Source organism: Gigantopelta aegis, chromosome 9 (assembly GCF_016097555.1).
Source record: "Gigantopelta aegis isolate Gae_Host chromosome 9, Gae_host_genome, whole genome shotgun sequence".
Taxonomy (NCBI): Eukaryota; Metazoa; Mollusca; class Gastropoda; order Neomphalida; family Peltospiridae; genus Gigantopelta; species Gigantopelta aegis.
Genome location: NC_054707.1, coordinates 47,576,708 through 47,598,585, shown reverse-complemented (window position 1 = coordinate 47,598,585; position 21,878 = coordinate 47,576,708). Strand labels below are relative to the sequence as shown.

Here is a 21,878-nt window from a genome sequence, read left to right as displayed (position 1 = left end):
AAATTGAGCTACATTATACACACACTCCAACCCACGACTCCCATAAGATGTAATTTCAGAAAGGGACTTACTTTGCTACAAATACAATTTCATTGGTTGCCTGGTGAGGTGCCACACCCAGCAATGGTGCTCCCGAGGTCTGGTGACTGAACATGACGTTGTTGATTTCCTCGACGGCTAAAAACTTGAACGGCAGAGCTTTAACCAGAGGCTCCTGGTACACAGGATTGGAGATGTGGACACTCACCTGGTACTCACTCGGAACATTGAACATGTATGTCACAATACTCGAGTTACTGTCACTGAAAGAAAACAAAGATTTCAAAATCAAATATACTGATGGAAAGAGATAAAGGAACACATGGTATCTGAGACCAAACTGAATTCACTACTAGAGTATAGTTATACCTGAAATGTGGGGTTGAATGTAAGTACTGTGGCAGTGTTTCTGCCAGAAAAATATTTTAAGGTATATGGTGCTATGGAATTGAATGCAACCATAGTCAAAAGGGGATATGGGGAGGGGGGGGAGGGGGCCTAGGTTTAGCATTAGGGTTAAGAAAAGTCTACAGTAATGATAAGAGTCATTAATTTTGTCAAAAGGTTAACTTAAAAACTAAAATCTGCAAACAAATTTGGGTATGGCATACCAATTTTACCTTCTAGCAGAAACCCTGTGTGGGACTGATTGCCAGTCACAGGGATAACTTTCTGATACTGTAGATGAGGGCTTTGAGGGTTTTGGTTGCAGTCAAGTTTTTGTTTAAGTTAAAATTTGCTATTACTATTTATGTGTTCCCTTATTTCTTTTCATAACTATATATTAAAATTAATACTAATATCAGTTTCTTTTAATTTTTGTGTAATTTGTTTTTAGCTGGTTCATTGTCAGTTGGTAATTTTTATTAAAAATCTTTTTCATATTATATATTTCATAACTGTTTTGTTGTTTTCTTCTTTCAATATGTAAATTTATGGGGTGGTAGACTTGTATGCACAATACATACATCTCTACTTTCTTCTGCATTCCAAATACATGTATTTGAGACATTTCAATCAAAAGAAATCTTAAAACTGGAAATAAAATCAAAGTGTATGATCTATTGTAAATGCTATATTAAAAATACAACTCAAAAGCGGTCTTTTAACATGAACTACATGTAGCTTTTAAAGCATATCACAGTAATGATTTGGTTCCTCACTCCAGTCAGAGATCACCAAACGAGAGTAATGCATTAACAGCCCCAAGGAGAGTGATAGAGAAAGTTTTGAAAATGGACCTCGCAGTTTCTCCTACAACTATGTGTTAAAAGAGATATTTGAATCAATAGTGAACTCAATGAGTACTCTCGGTGCCAGCAAACTGTTTTCCTATCACATTTCATAATAACCAGGCCAACTAAGAGCTGTGCACATTGCATGACAACTGCCTATTTAAACCGTTCCAGACTGTATTCAGTTACATACAGTGTAGTACTACTGGTGCTGGGAATGAGACAAAACTTGGTGATTCATAATCATTTGTGCCAATCGATCGATCATCAAGTAGTAATTGATATTTTTTTTTTTTTTTTTTTTTTTTATATTGTACTTTGTGAAATTAAATCTGTTTGCTACTTTATAGTGGTGTTTTTTTTTAGAATAAAACTATAAAATAATAAAGTAATTTTTCTTCTTTTTAAAATTTAAAATTATTTATACACAATTATTTATAAAATTTCACACATTTAAGGTATAAAATGTAGCTGGAGCAGAAGCTGAAATAGCCAATGAATTTTACCAACTGCTGGCTTATTTTAACAAGCATGATAGTGAATTCTACAGTGAGCCAGAAAAGAAAGAACTTTCAAAACAAAAATTTCAGTATATGCAAATGTGAGTTCAGCTGATGAAACAAAGGTCTATTTTAGTATGACCCGACTACTAGAAGACTTATGACCTATCTACTGTAGAGGTGGTTCATTAGCAGGTGGAAAAGACTACTTGGGTAGTAAACAAGACAGGATGAGATACTCAATCATATGTCAAAATATTTCCTATATTGCAATTTGTCTCTTGCCTCTTACATCTTTTTAAAACAATATTATTATTTAGACAATTATATCACTTCTCATTTAAAATTCATTTTAAAAACAGGTCTCAATTAACAAATCTGGATAGCCAGAGAATAATTTAGAGATATCATTACTAAAACAAAACCTATTGGTGTTTGGCTATTTTGCTAAGACAATACGACTATTACCTTGAGACGTCCGGTTTCTGTGTGCTGGCCGAACCATCTCCAGACAATTCCCATCTGAACAAGACATCTCTTCCTGATGACACACTGGCTGTTACCACCACCGGAGTCATGAGGGGCACCACCGATGGCGAGTCTGAGAACAGTTCAACATTTCTAATTGGTTCGCCAACCAGCGCCATCGCCTCCTTGTGGACGCTGGAAACCGTGTTTGATACGTTCACGTCTACTTCGTACTCCCCTATACTGTGGTACAAGTGTAGGACAGACACTCGGTACACAGGGTAGTTCTTGCGTCCAGCACCTTCTTTCACTGTCCTGACCACCAAGTCGGGTGACTCCGATGACAGCACGGTTATATTTCCGTCGCCAAAGCGACATAATACGACAAACTCTCGTCCACCGTGTATTGTAAGTGTGATGTTGGTCATAGAACCATGGATTGTTACAGGAACATTCAGCTTCACATCAGTTATAGGATACTGAATAACAGCAATCATGGAGGCTTCCGCAAAGCTGATGTCGTTCTCTGCACGTACAGTAATTTCCAAAATTCCAGGTTCATCAAAGGTGTGGAAACTATGCTGCAAAACGACATACAAAATAATCTTTCAAAATTAAGAAATAGATAAGGACACCAAATACACTTTGTTTTCTTAAATATTAAAATTTCTCTTTTAAAACACTTGACCCGTTTGTCCTACAATACATGTATATCCAGAAGGATTTAGTAATAGCTATTTAAAGGCATATCACTTGTCACGATGTGAGGTGAAGTAGTTTTCTAAGCTCTCTTCATGTCTACAGAGCTAATAAAAGTATTGTTCAAAAATAATAAAACACAACACACATCTAACAAGTCAGAATTATGTCAAGTAGCTTCTGTTTTATTTCTAGTTCACTATACTTATACTGCATTTTATATCACGAATGATACATAAATTGCATTTCATATCAAAATGTATAAACTGTATAAAATGGGACATCCAGCATGAAGGCAGTCCCAAATTTACTATGATTACTGCTTTTTATCAACATTAGGCTTTCTGCCAGTTTATAATTTGAGGGTATGCAAAAAAAACTAAAACCCCACAGACCATACATGCCCCTACTAGATGGTTATGGGTTTGAAATCTTGTGAAATTCAACACTGTGTTATAAGTACTGTATCCATTAATTTCCTAGATTTTTAGGATACATAACTTTACCCTTTGTACCCTCTGGCAGAAACCCTGTACATGATTTTTCTTTTTGCTTAAATTACCTGAGCCTGTGTGGTGTTTTTAGTGGTTCCATTGTTGAATGACCAGTAATACACAAGGTGTGACCCGCCATCAGCAACTGCTGTCCAGATGTGAGAGTTAACGTGTCTGTAAAATATAAAATAATTCATATCTTTAAAAAACCCAGTACATCAAAGATAAAAATATATTGATTTTAGTAAAATTATATTTAATAAGCATCAAATAATATAAGTGAAACCCTTCTGCAAACATTACATTGAAAATGTAGGTTTTTCTTCAATGACATTTCCCAACCAATTTTAGTCAAACCTGCTCAAATGGTCAAAGAAAGAAGAGACACAAACAAGGTACCTAGCTAGTCTCAAATCATCGAACACAGCATATAAGCAGCTATCTGTCTGGAGAAGCCATGTTTTAATACTGCTTGAGTTTCTGCTTCCATTCTTTCCACAGTACAGAGTTATCCAGACAATCTTACTGTAGATAACATCTTACAATCTTCACCAACAAAGTTGTAAAATAATCTAAGAAATTCAGGGTTTTTGGGGGTGGGTGGGATTTTTTTTTTGGGTGGGTGGGTGGGTGGGGTATCATTTTGGGGTTGTTGTACTTTGGAGGGGTTAAATGGAAAATGGTGAAATTAGTTAGGTTTCTTTTTCTTTCTTTTTTACATTAAAAGATACAAGATAAGCCCGAGTGTTTGAATAACCATAAATGTACATTTTTTAAAATGTGTTTTAATAAGATACAACCAGTGTGAGACTATTGTAACCGAAAACAGACAAATGAATGTACAATAGTGTTAAAGGCATTGAACCAAGACTGTCAAGTAAGCATATTCACATGGCTTAAGAGGTAGAAGTGTACTGCAAACACAAGATTAAATAGATTTTGGTTTATGCAAGGTTCAGTCAGTGCTAGACTGGTCCTAATTATTTCACTGAACAAACAACACTGCCCACAGCAATCGTTAATTAAAACAGAACTCTTTGAAAATCCATCTAGTAAAGGACATATAATGACAAACTGTCTTCATTTTCTGAGCATGCATAAATTCTTTTGGTATTCATGGCCATAACTCGCTATATTTCTATTTTATAAACTAACACTATGGACATACCTGTACATGTATTGCTGACAGAATTTTATTTTCTGGTAATACCCGTTACTATCAAGGTCTTCAATATATGTTTGTTTTCTAATAAACATAATTCACTCATCATATACTATATTCAACAGTAAAATTACGACCTGGGCATATCTTACTGTTTTTGAAATGCATACCGGAAACTTACTTAAATGACAACTCAAATATCTTCATTTTTCTGACCATGTGCAATACAATACACATCCAGATTAAAAACTGATATCGCCTGATATCAGCATTCTTCTGGGACTTCAGTATTTTGCTGACAATAATGATGAGATAAAGAGAATATTTATCATGAGTAGCCTTTGGAATTCTAGACATCACCATAATACTAGAACTGTCATCTTCTGATAGTTTTCACTATGAATTTTAACTTGTGAGTCAAAGGGACTGGTTATACAGCTACCTATGGAAGGTTGAGGTGGTGGTGTAGTAAACGTAATATGTCCATCAGTCAGAAATGCCATATATCAATAGAAACTCACCTGCACTGAAGTCATCTGTACGAGAAACACTTGAAAAGCTAAATTAGCCATTTTATTGATTTGAAACATTAATGGAAGGGCATCTTGCCCTAACATCTAATCACCTGTGCTGTAAACTAATCATTCATTTATTTATTGTCCAGCTTTTACTCAATTAGGTTCAAATATGCTGTTCTTGGCACATTCCACAACAGAAGGTGATAAATAGTGCCTACAGTAAGGTAAATCAGCATTGTGGCCTTATATATCATCCCTATGAGCTGTGTAATCTTAGTTTAAGTTACTAATTCAATTCTTTCTTCAATAAAAGACAATGATTTACACAAATCTACCAGTAAACTGATTTGCAAGGCAAGTGATTTGACATCCTCATCAGTCAAAATCTAAAACATTGAAGTAAAGTATATAAGACTAATGAGTTGATGTCAACTATATGTACCTGTACGTGTAGAAAGACATGTAAAAAGGTGTGAGAAGATAGACAAATTAAAGACAGTGTACAATGTAACATGCAGGCTCTCACTGCATCACTTTTTCCTGTGACCATAGCACTGTTTAAAATGATTGTTAGGAGCAACAAGTTGCTGCTGTACCATTGCTCATCAAATAGCCACAAATAACTTCCCATGCCATCAACCTCCTTGAATAAAATGTATATTTGAGCAGCATATTTTAATTATTTCATAATGAAATTGTAACTCAAACACCGCTTAAATGTTGTTGTTTTTAAATAAGCTGATATTTTCCGTATGAGATTTTATTTATTTTTATGTATTAAAAACTGATAAAAACTTTATATACTTACCAATCGGGAAAGATTTCTTTCAAAACTCCAATACAAATATGTATGTAAACCAGTGAATAGCTAGATCCCAGTAATAATAAAAATCCAGTACATGTTTGACTGATCTGGCGGAGTGGCGACTAGCACATCATGCTCCAAGCTGACAATATCTATCTAACCAGTACTGTACAACCGCAGCCATATATGGCACCACACAGTTCCCGCAACTTCCATTGTATTGCTTCAAGATGTGTTCCAAATGTGGAAAAAATTTGGTGTGCATTAAGCACATGATCAATCGGTATTAAAAATAACCATTCTCCACACAAGACAATGGCAAGGCTATCACGACCAGCGGAAGTATGGAAAGGGTGTGGGGTCGAACAGAATTTCATTCCTATTTTTCTTTTCTACAACATGACTGCTTTTAATATCGCACTACGACAAAACCGATATTGGTTGACGTCAGATGCAAAATTATTTACAGGTTTTCAACCAAGTGGGATCACATTTTTTGTACAGAAAAATTCTTCCCCTTTCAAAATAAATTCCCAACAGAAGTTGCTTGTACAGCTTTCATAGCTGCAGTGGATGCCAACAGTGAAGTTGGCAATGATGGTACTGGGACCAGCCAGTCCAAGATGCCAAGCTTTCGGTTTAACAGACTGTTTTGTTTTCACAATAAACAGCAAATGCCTGCTGGGTAGTCTGCCTGCCACCTTGAAAGATTCTCAAAAAGCCTGGAAATTGGCAAAACTATGCTCCAACCATCAAACACATGTTGAGACAAAAAGCCAGATCAACAAGGCTTGGTGGACACCAGGCAGCCAGCTATTATGTTTCTCTAACAGGTAGCTGTCCTTCCTGTAACTGTTATTGAGAACACACTGACATCCTTTCATCAGCACTGTACACCATCATGGTTCAGCATCCAGCATTTCCTGGCTCTTGGTTTAGAGTAATATTTTGTGATTTTCACACACATATATAAGCCAATAATTAGCTCTTATTTAGTCATTAGAATATTATGATGTTTTTATGTGTCTTATTTGTGCATATGTTTTGCATCCAGTTCCGTATGCAATATTTTTTTTTAAGTTAAACATTTGACAAAATTATTTACTCTTATCGTTAATGTATGATTTTCTTAACCCTAACCCTAAACTTAACCCATTTTCTTTCTAGGGGACCCCCCCCCCCCCCCCCCCCCCCCCACCCCCCCCCCCCCCCCCCCCCCCCCCCCCCCCCCCCCCCCCCCCCCCCCCCCCCCCCCCATTGATCGTGGTTATATTCAATTCCATAGCACCATACACAAAAATGGCTTTCTGGCAGAAATACTAGTATGTGTAATGGTTATATATATATATATATATATATATACACATACACATACACATACACATACATATATATATCTAAAGATGCAAGACACTACAAATATGGGACTTGTAACAATATTGGTCAATGTCAGAAGGATCTAATGTGCCATCATCTCTGATCAAATCAAGTTACGTATAACTCAAAATGTATTTAGATCTGTAAAATGACTGATCTAGACATGATCACACTATGGTACTGGTTTTCACAGATCCAGTTTGGTTCCATTGTTTTAACCTGTTTTGATTATTTTAACCAGTTTGTGTCTAATTATTGATATGACCCATCTATCTCACATGCGTGCATCTTATGCAATATAATGCAGATAACATATATATTTGCTTATTAAGACGATCTCAGCTTAAATTACGTAACTAATTTAAAGCTCTGGAAAAATAAAAATATTTATTGACCTCTTTATAAGTCAACCCGGGAAAATAAACTACAAACATTAAAGCATTTCTTATTTTCCAGAATGGTTAATATGTTCAATATCTGAACAAAAGAAATATTTTACAAATTAATTTTTTTAATGAAATCGCTTACATGTGCTTCAAAATAGATTGTGCCCTTATTACTGCATGGCAAAGATTGTCTCACTGTTACTTTATGGCACTGTACAGCATGGTATTGGGCACAGACAACCCGTTTATTTATCAACATATCACTGATATCCAATGTGAAACTCAAAGTTAAATAAATATCCACTATTTTAAAAATGTAAATACCAAAATTCTGCAGCAGAGCAAATTGGCAAATTGAATAACAAGACTTTTGGAGAATGAAAAACCTTCCTTTTTTACTTTTTATTCTATTTTTATTTGGTTTTGTTAAAGAGGATTAAAATAACTGTACAATTAAAATAATTATTTTATTTGTAGTACCTAATAATATAACAAGCAATTTTCAAAGCAGATTAAAACAAATAAAGTAACAGAAATTAAAAAAAAGGTTTGTTTAATGATATCTCAGAACATGTACAAATCAGCTGCTATTATTTGTCAAGCATGCAATTATGCTGGCAAAAATCATGGTGACATTTTTAAAGGGACATTCCTGAGTTTGCTGCAATTTTTAAGATGTTATCGACTGACATAGACTTTTTGACGACTGTAATTATATATCAAATACATTTTTCTGCATAAACTATTAGTGGCTGTATATTAAAAGTGTTTCTGATCGTTCTAATATTTGTACTAGGTTAAATTTCATTTTATTTCCTAAAAACTATTTTTTCGTATGTATGAAATTATTTGAAGACTAAATCCAGTGTGGGCTTCTTACAAATATTAAGACGACCAGAAACACATTGAATATACAGACACTGATTATTCTAAACAAGAAAATATATTTAATATGTAAGTTTAATCGTAGAAATATTTTATTAGTTGGAAACATCTTACAATGCAGAAAACTCGGGAATGTCTCTTTAATAATTATAGAAATGACAGTAATCTTATATCATTCCTATTTTCAGATACATAACAGTGAATGAAGGAGAGAGGTCTGATTACCAAATTACACAAAACAAATTAACAATATGTTAGCTCAAATGTCTAGACAACTGTGCTGTTTTGTCAAATCCACTTTTATTGAACCCTGGAGGTCAATACTAATTTTATTAAACTGTCTGACTAAACGAAACAATTACTTCAATAAAGTACAGAACTTCATCATTGATAAATATATTATTTATGAAAAAAGTGTGTGCACTTAATGACAGTGGGATTTTTTCGGATGTTTAAAAACCTAATGCATGCACACATGGTGCCTCCTAGAGTATTGATTTCTAAAACTTTTGATAAGAAAAATAGAGGAAAAGATCTTTAAGATAGGAAGTTGAATGAGCCTGAAGCTCCTGAGATAAATAAAGAAATGTATCTAGCCATCAGAAGGTGGAATATGTAGGTTGTTTATTACTACAGGAATATAATATGAAGCCTCAGTTCGCTGTGGCACAACCCAGTTGTCAGGTGTGGTGTTTTCTAACTCATCATTGAAAAATACAATGTGTAACCAGGAGAAGTGGTGGGAGGGAGAGAAGGAAGGAAGACATCTGGCTATGTGGTAAAACCTGTGTTAAACAGCCAACTAAAGGAGTTACAAATATTTGCCTTTTTATTCATTAATTTATTTTAAGTTTTTTCTGTACTCATATCCAATAAAGATTCAAGCACACTGTCATTTGCACATATAGGGAACATTTTCTTCAGTGTCATGTCGTGATTCACTATGCAAGTTTCAGAGATGACTACACAATCCTAAAGGATAAATAGTAGTTGCATCGATAATGGCGTGGTTAAACCATCAGACATAAGCCCGGTACCGGCTCCCACCCAGAGCGAGTTTTAAAGGACTCAATGGGTAGGTGTAAGGCCACTACACCCTCTTTTCTCTCACTAACCACTAACAATTAACAACTAACCCACTGTCCTGGATAGGCAGCCCAGATAACTGAGGTGTGTGTCCAGGACAGCATGCTTGAACCTTAATTGGATATAAGCACAAAAATAAGTTCAAATGAAATGAAAGGAAAAGTAGTTACTAATGAAACTTTCAAGACAAAATATTCTGTGATGTACCTCAGCTACCATGGGCCGACTATTCAGGATGGGGAGTCAGTGGCCTTACACTTACTCATCGAGTCGTCAACATTTATTATGGATGGGAGCTGGTTACCAGTGGTACCAGGTGGCAAACCCAGCCTTAGGTCTGATGGCTTAACCACTACACCAGCAGGACTGGTATAGCCGACTTTTATTACAGATGAATTTGTACTGTATTGGATGGCAATAATCAAAACTTTATTTATTTGAGCACATTGATTTATTAATCATCGGCTATTGGAATGAATGAATGAATGAATGAATGAATGTTTAACGACACCCCAGCACAAAAAATACATTGGCTATTGGGTGTCAAACTATGATAAAGGCAAAATGGCTATTGGATGTCAAATATTTGATAATTTTAACAGTCTTAGAGAAGAAACCTGCTACATTTTTTAGCAAGGGATCTTTTATATACACCATCCCAGACAGGATAGCACATACCACAGCCTTTGATATACCAGTCTTTGTGCACTGGCTAGAATGAGAAAAAGCCCAACCGACGAAAATGAAAACTGTGCAGCCATCTGAAATAATGGTCAAGAGTTCACTCTCAAGACTGACAGCTGCTCAATGAAGGATCATTCCAGTGGTACATCATTAAATAAAACATTTACTGTAACAATAAAGGATCAATGGCAATAGATAAAATGTATTGTTACAGTAGAAAATGTACAGCCATTTGAAAGATAACAAACAGTTGCTTTTTAAGACTGATGACTGCTTATAATACAGGTTAATGTCTATTAGATTAGAGGTTGTACTATATCAAAAGGAATCTCACAGCCAACCAAACTATGATCCAGAAATAATGGATACTACAACACATCCCACAAAGTATTAATGTAAGAAAGTAGAACTTTTCATAGCTCATTTTCAATATAATTGCTAATTGTCACAAAACCCCTAGTTTAGCACACAAGGTAACACAAAATGGTATTTGACACAGTGGTACTGCATAAAATAAAATTGCACACATTTATTGTCCAGATACGGTCAAACGTAAAACTAGTAGTATATACTGCATTATGTAAATGTTATGAGCACTGGAAGATGTTAATTGTACCTTGTAACAGTCCTACCTAGATGGTAATGGTAGAAAATGTTAAGAACCCACCTAAATAATTTTAAGACTGATGACTGCATATAAAAATTGTATTAGAAGGACTCTTTTGTGTAACAAACTGAACACTGCCTTTAAAATTTCACTGTATAGTAAAATTAAATTTTTATTAATGGCCAATATACTACGATAGAAAAATATCAAGCCTTCAGATTTCACAGTAACGACTGTTTCCGGAACCATGTCGGTAAAATCACAGAACTGAAATTTTGTTTCCCATAATTATTATATCGAATATGACTATTAAACAAAAATAATATAAACAGTTTCTGATGGGTTTGAACGAGGATCACAAGGCATGGAACCAAAAAAGTGTTTCCCATGGCCTGCTATATTATTGCTCCAAATACCATGATAGAAACAAGCCTATTTTTAACTACAGTGGTGGAATGTTACTGTTTCAAAGTGTGCTATATTCAGCAGTCTCAATTTTAAGGATTTTGGTTGCTTGTCCAGAGGGCAAGTATGGGTTCACATTGAGGTTGCCCCTCCAAAAATTTGGTTCCCCTGATTTCATCCATGTTTTGAAACTAGAGTTATATTTATATTCCAATAAAACAGTAACCAACAGGTTTGGAATTAATATGTTGTCAATGTAAAATGTAATATGTACTGTCTGACAATAAAATACATTACTTTTTAATAATGTTTTTAAATGTTTGTAGTTATACACATGTACATGTAGGGCCTAATTGCTTAAGATTGTTGTGATTTGGCGACACATCAGCTATGTTCCAATCGAATGCAATGGAATGTTTACTATTCGGAATACTTCAGCTGATTACAATTTTTCCTGATGTCTCACAGAATCGACCGAGGAGTTCCGAGTGGCAAACACGTGATTTCGACTGATGCTTTAGTAGAGGGGATGATTTTCCATTTCAGATTTTGCCACATTCCGTTTCAGATTTTTGCAAATTCCGTGTGGGTTTTTTTCCTTTTTGTGTGTTAATTAGTGTCATGTTTTATTATTATAAACTATATCCATTTGTGTTTTATTGTTCCAGCTCTGAGCTTGTTGGCTATTGCTATTTTTTAAATACCTGTAAAAATTTTTGTTGACACAAACTTAAAAAAAGAAGAAGTTAAGTAATGTTTACTTGCCACTAATAAAGACTAAAAAAGTGATGTACCATATTTTCTGTCCTATTACACGCATTGGTGTATAAACCACACCACTTGGTTTTAGACAAAGTTTCCACCTTCGTCCGTACATAAGCCGCAGTTAAAACAAAGTTACAAACTTAATTACTGTTAATTATTGTTTGTATTTAATAATAATAATAAAGAGATCCATTCTCCCTTAAATTCAAACAATACATAATTGTTTATTGTGTGGCTTTCAGTTTCATTTCATTTAATGGATTATGGTTAAGATTCATAAAGAAAACACACATTTGACAAACCCCGCTATTTTCATGAAAATATTAACAAGAACTTGGTAATGCATTGTTTGTAATCTTACATTAGTTGCCAAAAATATATAAATAAATAAATACATGATAACATTTTATTTGGTCCAGTATGATTACAAAACGTGAACCAAAAAAAAAAGTAAGAATTACTAGTACCCACTCGATTACACATGTATGTTTCTCTGTAACTTAACTAGCGTGCCGTGTGCACAAATTACATATTCAAACATGGTCGGGTCAAGTTGGATATAGGCCAGTGGTAGTGAACCGACACTAAGCACTGTTCTGTCGATCGTTTACAGTTTTGACACTGTTTTATAACTTTTAAATGAAGGCCTTTAAAAAACAAAAAAACAACAACAAACAAACAAAAAACAACAACAACAATTGTTTAGAATTATGTATTCAGAACCAGTTTACGGATTCGCGAGGCCAATAGCACAAATAACAGCGGGGCCCAATTCCCAAGATATATATTTTTCAACCCCTTCGGGGAGAGGGGAAAAATTACCTGGGTAAAATAAATGTACACAATTACTCACCGCGGGACCCCCTGAAACGTGGGGCCGTAGCACGTGCTACATGTGCTACTAGAATAAACCAGTAAGAAGAAAAGTAAAATGCTATTTTTGTGTGCAATTTAGAAAACAATCGGTTCAGAAATAAATAATGTGTAGTAAATTCCATAGCATGAAAAAAGGTGTTTCCTGTGGGAGCGACTATAATTGTGAATTGCTTCCGTACAGACAGATTAACGAATATGCCCAAAGGTTTACGAAATTATGTTTTCCAACGAAAGCGTTGTGTAAATCGGTTATGCTTATGAATCGTAATAAGTATTATTAAAAAATATTGAAATTAAACATACTAGAAATCTTGTTATATAATCAACATTCTAAAATTGTATTAGTTCATGTTTATTTTTATATTTCAAATTAAATTTTACTGTGTAAAGTGACACGGGTAAACAGTCAACATGCTTTGTTACAAGCTTACAGCGTAACTTCCGAGAATGAACGGTTCTGGTAGTGTTTAGGCATACGAAAGTTGGCATACAAAAACACTATATGCGTATATTATTACTATTGAATCTTAAAACTACCAAAAAGATTTATAATGGTGCTTGAACCAGAAATACAACTTTTGAAGGTTGTTTTGTTTTTTTTTCAAAATCGCGAATTCGGTTTCAGTTACTAAATTCCGCGATTCCGTCCGTGTTTTTCATGATCGCGGAAAATCATCCCCTCTATTTTAGATAACGACAGTTTAAAAGCGATTGTGGGCAAGGAAACTGCACATTATTATGCGACACAACTCCTTTTGGTGTTTAAACAAAAGTCAGTCGTCCGACGGGCAACTAGTATCATAGAATTAAGTTGCCCGACTGAATATTAGGTCGTCACAGACAACCGGACGACCATAAAAATTGAGCACTGTTCAGCCATAAACTCAAACATGTAAATACAAACAAAACAAAATAATTTGGTCTAAAAAATGTCTTACATTTTGTCAAGCACCAAATAATTTACAAGCAAATCTCATATTTGCCACAAAATGAAATTACATTCTCGAGGATTAAGTCAAACATATAAAATAATTGAATATTAAAAAAACAAAAATTAATAATTGTGTTATCCTGATTTGTCAAGTTAACCTTTTCAACAGATCAATACAAAACAAATTTTAAAAAACTTTCAAAACGAATGTATCAACACTTACACAAATGAGCAAATATAAAGTTACAAGGAAATGTCTGATAAAATAATTTGAATGTAGTTGTTGAGAAAATTTGCACTGTTTTTCCTGTGAAATCCCAAAAGATATAACAAAGCACTACAATTAATCACATTCAACTTCCTGGAAGCAGTTCATGATAAAGGGATTTGAAATGTAAACGTGAATAATCACGTAAAGTGGTTTTTCAAGTGTGTAATCAATCAAACATTGATAAAGTAACATGAACACCATTATAAAGAATAGTTACCATATAAGCAGTTGTTTGTTTTTCACAACAACAAAAAATGAGATCCTGGAGAATGAGTTACATGAGTTTCCTTGCTATAGCAGCATGTTTAATTTCTCGGGAAAGTGCAGCATCACGGCAATAAATATAAAGAGGAATACTTCAGCTTCAGGAAGTTATAAGGTGGTGTCTGCCTGTTTGTCACTCTTCCCTTGAAGAGTCATCTTCCGGCTGCTGATCTCAGCACTGCTCTCCTTGTTAATGTCATGTTGGTACTGTTTTAAATTTATGCCATTGTTGAAACAAACAAGGAACTATAGTCTGACTCACCCTCCTACATAAATGTTTTTTTGTAAATAATTTTAGTTTTGTTTGTCATAAGAAGAAAAGTAAAAGTGTTTTGGAAATAACAAAACAATACTATTTTTGTGTCCAATCTAGAAAACTATTGCCTCATAAATAAATAAGTAATAGTCATATCATGGTTTTGATGAGCTAACTGTATTTAGACGGCGGCACGAGATGGAGTCGAGTACCCGTCATCTAAATACAGTTAACAAATCAAAACCAATAATATAACTGTTTTGTACCACGCGTCTGTGAGGGGCGTGGCCTAAAAACTTTGCAGTTAACTTCAGTTACTCGCACATGTATTTGGAACCTTTTAACAACCTTGCGACAAGCTTCCTGCAAGCTTGCAATGAGCTACCCGCAAGCTTGCGACTAGCTTCCTGCACGCTTGCGACAAGCTTCCTGCAAGCTTGCAACGAGCTTCCCACAAGCTTGTTCAGTTTAAGCTAGTATTTGGAACCTTTTTACAACCTTGCTGCAAGCTTGCGACGAGCTTCCCGCAATCTTGCGACGAGCTTCCCGCATGCTTGCGACGAGCTTCCCACAAGCTTGCGACGAGCTACTCGCACGCTTGCGACGAGCTACCCGTACGCTTGCGACGAGCTTCCCGCAAGCTTGCGACGAGCTTTCTGCAAGCTTGCAACGAGCTTCCTGCAAGCTTGCGACGATCTACCTACAAGCATGCATCAGTGGCAGCCATCTTGCATCTTGTATAATTCTTTAAAAAAACCAACAATGGTTTTAAAGTGAAAAACATGAACAGTTAAAACAAAAAAATACATGCTACATGTTGTCAGATACTTAGGCTACAAAATTAGTTTACCTGTCTGATAGAATATGCTAAAAAGCTCCTTGTCCTATATTCTTCTTCTTCTTCTTGTTTCAGGTTATATTCCTCCACTATCTGGAGATCCACACAGTGGTGTAAAGTCATTTGTTTGTTTCTTCTTGTTTTCTTTTTTTCTCCTGTTCCACCAAGCAGGATTCAACCAAACTTGGTCCAAATGATCCTCTTATAGACCTGACCAAGTGTTGTTATTTTTCAGGCCAATAAAAATTCCAAGATGGCCGCCCTGGCCTCTGAATAACTGAGACATTTTTAACTTTTACTCAAGTTCCACCATGCAAATTTAAACCATATGTATTCCTAATGATCCTCTCATGGCCCTGACCAAGTTTGTTATTTTTCGGGCAGATTTAAAACCAAGATAGCTGCCCTGGCCTCTGATTGACAGAGACATGTTTTTTGCTTCTTTTCAAGGTCCACCAGGCAGGTTTCAATCAAACTTAGTCCAAATGATTCTCTCATGACTTACTAAGTGTTGTTATTTTTGTGGCTGATTCAAAATCCAAGATGGCCACCCTGGCCTCTGATTGGCTCAGACATTTTCAACATCTTCTCAAATTCCACCAGGCTAATTTCAACCAAACATGGCCAATGTCATCCTCTCATGGCCATGCATATGTTATTACTTTTGGGGCCAATTGAAAATCCGATCATTACAAGATGATTCTGTTTTAACCATATTGTATTATCATTCATATGTATTAATATTAATTTTGTTTTAATTATTATTGTAAATACTATCTAAATCTGTTACATGTATGTTTGGTTGTTTAGCCACTGTTCCCACTGAATTTGATAAATCATATGAGAAGGTTATGAATTTTAAAAAAATAACCATGAAAATTATTTGGACTTCAACTTTTTGTCCACAAGTGTAGACATGCTTTCACAGTTGAAGATATACATGCAGCAAGCTTGCAAAAATGAAAACATGCTTGCGGGAAGCTTGCACATTTGAAGATATGCTTGCAGCAAGCTAGCAAAAATGAAAACATGCTTGCGGGAAGCTTGTACAGTTGAAGATATGCATGCAGCAAGCTTGCGCATGCTTTCACAAATGAAAACATGCATGCGGCAAGCTTGCAGAAATACTGACTACCTTACGCGAGCTAAATGTTAGCTTGCAAATAGCTTGCATTGCTTGTACTACCTTGTCACAACCTTGTAACTACCTTGCAACAACCTAGCCGCAAGCATGCATTTTTGTTTGGGCAGTTTCAGTTATACCATGGTATTGCAGTTACACCCCAGTTGACATCAAAGAGAAAAACACCAAATCATGGTACAACTTGTAGTAAATGCATAGTATGAAAAAGGAAGGACTATAGATTATCATCTTATCAACTTGAACAGTAATTACACTACCTTCTTTTTCTATTTCAGCTGGTGTTTTACCAGCATGACTTGAAAAAAACATGAAAAACCTTAAAGGGTGTTGAGAAGTACATGAAGGCTTTTTCACCAAAGAACAAGGACACGAAGAGGTTTTTTGGTGGCACTAAAAACCGAATTTGAGAAAAATCCTGAGATTGCCATCATTGCTTAAAGACCATTATTTCACCTTAGTTATAATGCAGCTATTGTAATTCAAAACTTTATCCCAGCAAAAGTAAATGCTGAGACAAAAGTAGTTTGCTTCAGTTGAAATACACTTTGCCTCATTTTAAATGCTATCCTAGTCTCTTCTCACAAAATATGTATTAACAAAGAAAATGATATTATTTTAAAGACTGAATACAACTCAGGAAACAAAATGTGCACCTTATCATTTCATGAATTTAAGTTTTATTTATATTCCTTATAATTTGTGGCATTACCAATACAGTCAAGGTTTCTGCCAGAGGGTAAAACGGGTATGGCGCCATACCCAAAAAAAATTGCATATTCGTTTTTTTAAGTTAACCTTTTGACAAAATTAATTACTATTAGGGTATAATCTACCATACATTTTGGGGCCGGTGAATGGCCCCATTTCCCTAACATAAATTCCCAATCCAATACCTAACTTTTTCCCAATTACGACCCAACAGTTTCCCAATTAAGATTCCCAAAGTTGCCCTGTTGAGGTCACTTGAAACTCATAATCCCCTTCACATCCCATTCAACAAGCAATTCTTTTGTCTTGTAATCTGGTGTTGATATTCCACAGTGCTTAGTGATGGCATCAACCCTTTGTTATGCATGACTGGGTACTGGGTGTGTCGGTGTGCTATTGGCAGAATATAGTTCTGCTTGGGAGGAGGGTATGCTAAGTGTTTTGTTTACAAATTTAGCTAATTGTTTGGTGGGTTTTTTTAAATGACATCAAAGAAGTTTTGTTTCACTTTTCCGATCGATTACGAACACGTGACGAACAAGTCTGACCTGGATATGCAAATTAAGTGTATCCTCTTTTGATACAGTCCGTTGTACCGTAGTTTTTAGTAATAATGCCTACATTGTCCGATATAATACATGTTTGGTAGAAGAATACAACTTTTTGTTTTAATTCATCCATTTGTGTTAACACATATTTGGTATCTATCGCAACACGTCCAATCTGCTATTTGCTTAGTCCGAACGGACGTAGAAAGTAAACTATTGACTTAATGTGTGCCCTGCACTACCATTTGCTGTGCTATTTTAAGCAGACGATCTTATTTTGTAAAAAGGTGTGTAGGCCTACATATGTTTCATACTTTTTTTGTCAAATATTTTATTAAAATTTCATTTTTTTAAAATAATTTTTGTTATGGTTTTTGTAATTAAAACCCCCCATTACTACAGTAGTATAGTTTTTAATGCTTTATATGATGCAGATATATATAAAACGGGAGCACTATTTGATCAATGTATTGATTATTCTTGAAAATCCCCTTTTTTGTATTTGAAACGTTATTTTTCCTAATTGACCAGAAAGGGACACTTAAAAAATTGTCTAGATTATACCCTGTAATGTACAATTTTTTTAACCCTAATCCTAAACTTAACCCAGTGTCTTTGTGGGGGAGGCCCCCATATCTGCTGTTGACTGTGGTTGCATTCAATTCCATAGCGCTGTACCCAAAAGTTTCTTTCTGGCAGAAACACTGACAGTACAGCTTATAATGGTATGAAAATATTTCTTTAAAAGCATCATTAATTTTTTTTTAATGCACATCGCATTAGTAAAACTGACCTGTTTATTATACATTTTTTAACAATCTATAAAAACTATTAGTTAAACCATCACATAAAACAATTTGCGTATAGCATAATTATTTGATAAAAAATATAGACATTAAAATAAATCAGAGAAGAAAGACTTACCTTTGGATTTCAACTGCTGATGGTCCTTCCAAATGAAGACTTTTGATTGGTTCCTCTGCTGTAACATACGACTGTAGAGTATATGATTCTCTTGCATGCTCTCCAAATATGGAAACGCCCAACTTGTAGACACATGGAAGTGAAAATACATGCCTCCAGCTGGAAGACAAACAAACCCAGTGCGTCATATGAAGGAACAAATGTCAAAAGTAAAAGTCAGGTCATGTATAATGCAAATGTATGTGGGAGTAGGTAACCGGGAATCTTCAAGCCCATCTCATATGTACTCCTGTAGTGATAACATCAATATCTGTAACAAGACCTAATAAATAGGACAAGCAAATGGGGCCACCATCCAAGCATGCTGATATGTCTATTAAAAAAACTACAAAGCATTGTTCAATGAGCCATAAGGACAAAATGTGGAAAAATATCAATTGCTTAAAATAGAAATGATTAAGCATGTTATCAATCAATCCTTCACTTGTATTTAAATTAAGCATTAATGGATCACTTAAATTGCCTGGCAACAAAATATCTATATTTTCTTTAATTATGTTTTAATCATGCAGACTTTTTAAGATAAATACTCTTGCCCTGAGACCTACTTTAAAAAAATCCCCAAAACTTAGAACTGAGCACGGCTATAACTACTGGGAATTCTAAGATGGGAGGGTTTGCTTTCTGCTTTGGTTGCTTTTGTTAAGTATATTTAAAATATCTGATTTAAATCTAGATTAAATTTATACTAAAATTGGACAAAAATCCCAACAGAGACTGCTTCATCCACTGTTAAAGTGTAAATTAATAGTAGGACATTAAAATGAAGAAAGTAATATGTAAAATAATAAAAAGTCCCTTTGACTGAAGATATGCAAATCATGGAATCTTCTAGCAAAACATTTAGCATGGGCTTCGGCACATTTCATTTAAAACTATGACACATGACTGAAAATGTGTTACAACTTAAAATGTTCTGTTTGTCAGCTTATTTTTTAACCAAGGACAGAAATCTTTAATCATTAATCAATCTAGCTGGTTTCAAATATTAATTACTAACATATATCAGTATAATAGAATTATTTCAACTAATTTCTATTTGTCCTTGGAAATTGAAATAACTATATCCAATAAAGCTTTAATGGTAAAATGTACACTAACTTTAACTGGAGATAGGTTAGGGTTAAGGAATGAGCGGGTAACAAAATTAACAGATTACATATTATTAATCTGAAAATATTTATCACCTAATTGTTTCTTAGTTATTTAGTTGTTTGGAAGTTTCTTGTTGGGGGTGGGGTTCTCTTTTTTTCACAGTTAAAATAAGGAATAAAGTTTGATATGTTTTTTGGTACTATTAATAAAAAATTTTTAAGTTGATGCATAACTGTGTAATCACAAATACAAACAAATATTGAAGTAAGGTATAATTACATTTATTTGTTACCATAAATAAAAAGTTCTGTTATTAAAATAATTGCTTACTTGCTGCATTTTAACTTCTATACTCCAAACATTAATTAAGGGCCAGTAGACTTTTGGGTGATTCTTGGCTAGAGACGTATACATGTAGTTTAGCACTTTTTGATCACAGGTGAATTCTGAATATGGTTTCAGTAGAATCTGACACATGACCAAATCCTGTGCATAAATGGCGGATTGTTCATGCATTTATGATAACTAGTGAAATGCACATTTGGCACTTGGTGTTGTTACATGATGGTTTGTAACAATTCTTTTCATTTTGTTTGCTTTCACTTGTTTAATCAATACGTTTCATAACAGGAGGAGGAAGGAAATGTTTTATTTAATAACACATTCAACACATTTATTATTTTACCGTTATATGGCATCAGATATATGGTTAAGGACCACACAGATATTGAGAGAGGAAACCTGCTATCGACACTTCATGGGATACTCTTTTCGATTAGCAACAAGGGATCTTTTATATGCACCATCCCACAGACAGGGTAGTAATACCATGATCTTTAATATACCAATTGTGGTGCACTAGCTGGAATGAGAAATAGCCCAATGGGCCCACCGACTGTGCATCGAGCGGGTGATTTACCACTGGGCCACGTCACGTCCCAAGTTTCATAAGAAGGCACAACAATGACACTTTATACAAAGAAAGAAGCTGTATTTTTTATGCATTTTTTATTTTTTTATCATATTTAAAGAAAAATGTATCAAAATCTTCTGACTCTTAATTAATTTTGTTGAATATATTTAACATCCTGTAACTTCGCAACTTTTCTTTTGGTTTTTACCGTGTATAAATACTTACAGGCATGTACATGGATATGCTAAGTTTCAAAGAGATAATGGACGTAAGTTAGATATTTAAAACAATATGGCCCAGGAATACAAACATAGCTTGTGATCTTGTTTGACAAAAAAACCTTTGAGAAACCACTGATCAAGGAACTATGAATGTTCTGTTACACTAGCTAACAATAAAACATTACTGCAATACACAATATGTCACCTTATGACATACACCAAACCACACCCTTCAGCCAAAAGTGACTGGAGAACAAATACACATTATTAACTAGCTTTAAATTAAATGCAGTAGTTTCTTTTCCTTACTCTGGTCTGTGAACAGTTAGCAAGCCACAAAGAAAAATTCCAGCTGACCTATAAATATTTGGCAAACAATATATACAATGGCACGTTCGGTGTTTTCCTTGAGCCAGGCAGGCAATCAAGTAGAAAGCCTGGAATATCAGACATGTGGCACCAACATGAGATCAAGTGCAGGACTCCAGTCCACCAGTATTTTCTATCACAAGTGCCTGTCTTGTCCACAGCACCACCAACACACAAACCAACTCACTTACACAATACAACACAATGTGAACCAAGAATGGAGATAAAAAAAAAACCCCAAAACCCCCCCAGAAACCCAGAAACTCCACAGATGCCCACTTTACCTTGGTTCTGCAGAAATGCTTTACACAATGTAGGTGCTGATAAAATTGCACAGAAATAGAA

General features: G+C 34.8%; 1 protein-coding gene across 1 annotated transcript in view; it reads right to left on the bottom strand.

Moving 5' to 3' along the window:
• Positions 1 to 21,878, bottom strand: part of LOC121381607 (polycystic kidney disease protein 1-like 1) — a 246,383-nt gene that overhangs the window by 116,342 nt on the left and 108,163 nt on the right. Inside the window, exons 12-15 of the mRNA XM_041510943.1 lie at positions 18,876 to 19,034; positions 3,504 to 3,609; positions 2,243 to 2,823; positions 72 to 302 (exon numbers count right to left, since the gene is read on the bottom strand). Of these exons, the coding sequence (XP_041366877.1) occupies positions 72 to 302; positions 2,243 to 2,823; positions 3,504 to 3,609; positions 18,876 to 19,034 (1,077 nt within the window). The remainder of the gene's footprint in view (positions 1 to 71; positions 303 to 2,242; positions 2,824 to 3,503; positions 3,610 to 18,875; positions 19,035 to 21,878) is intronic.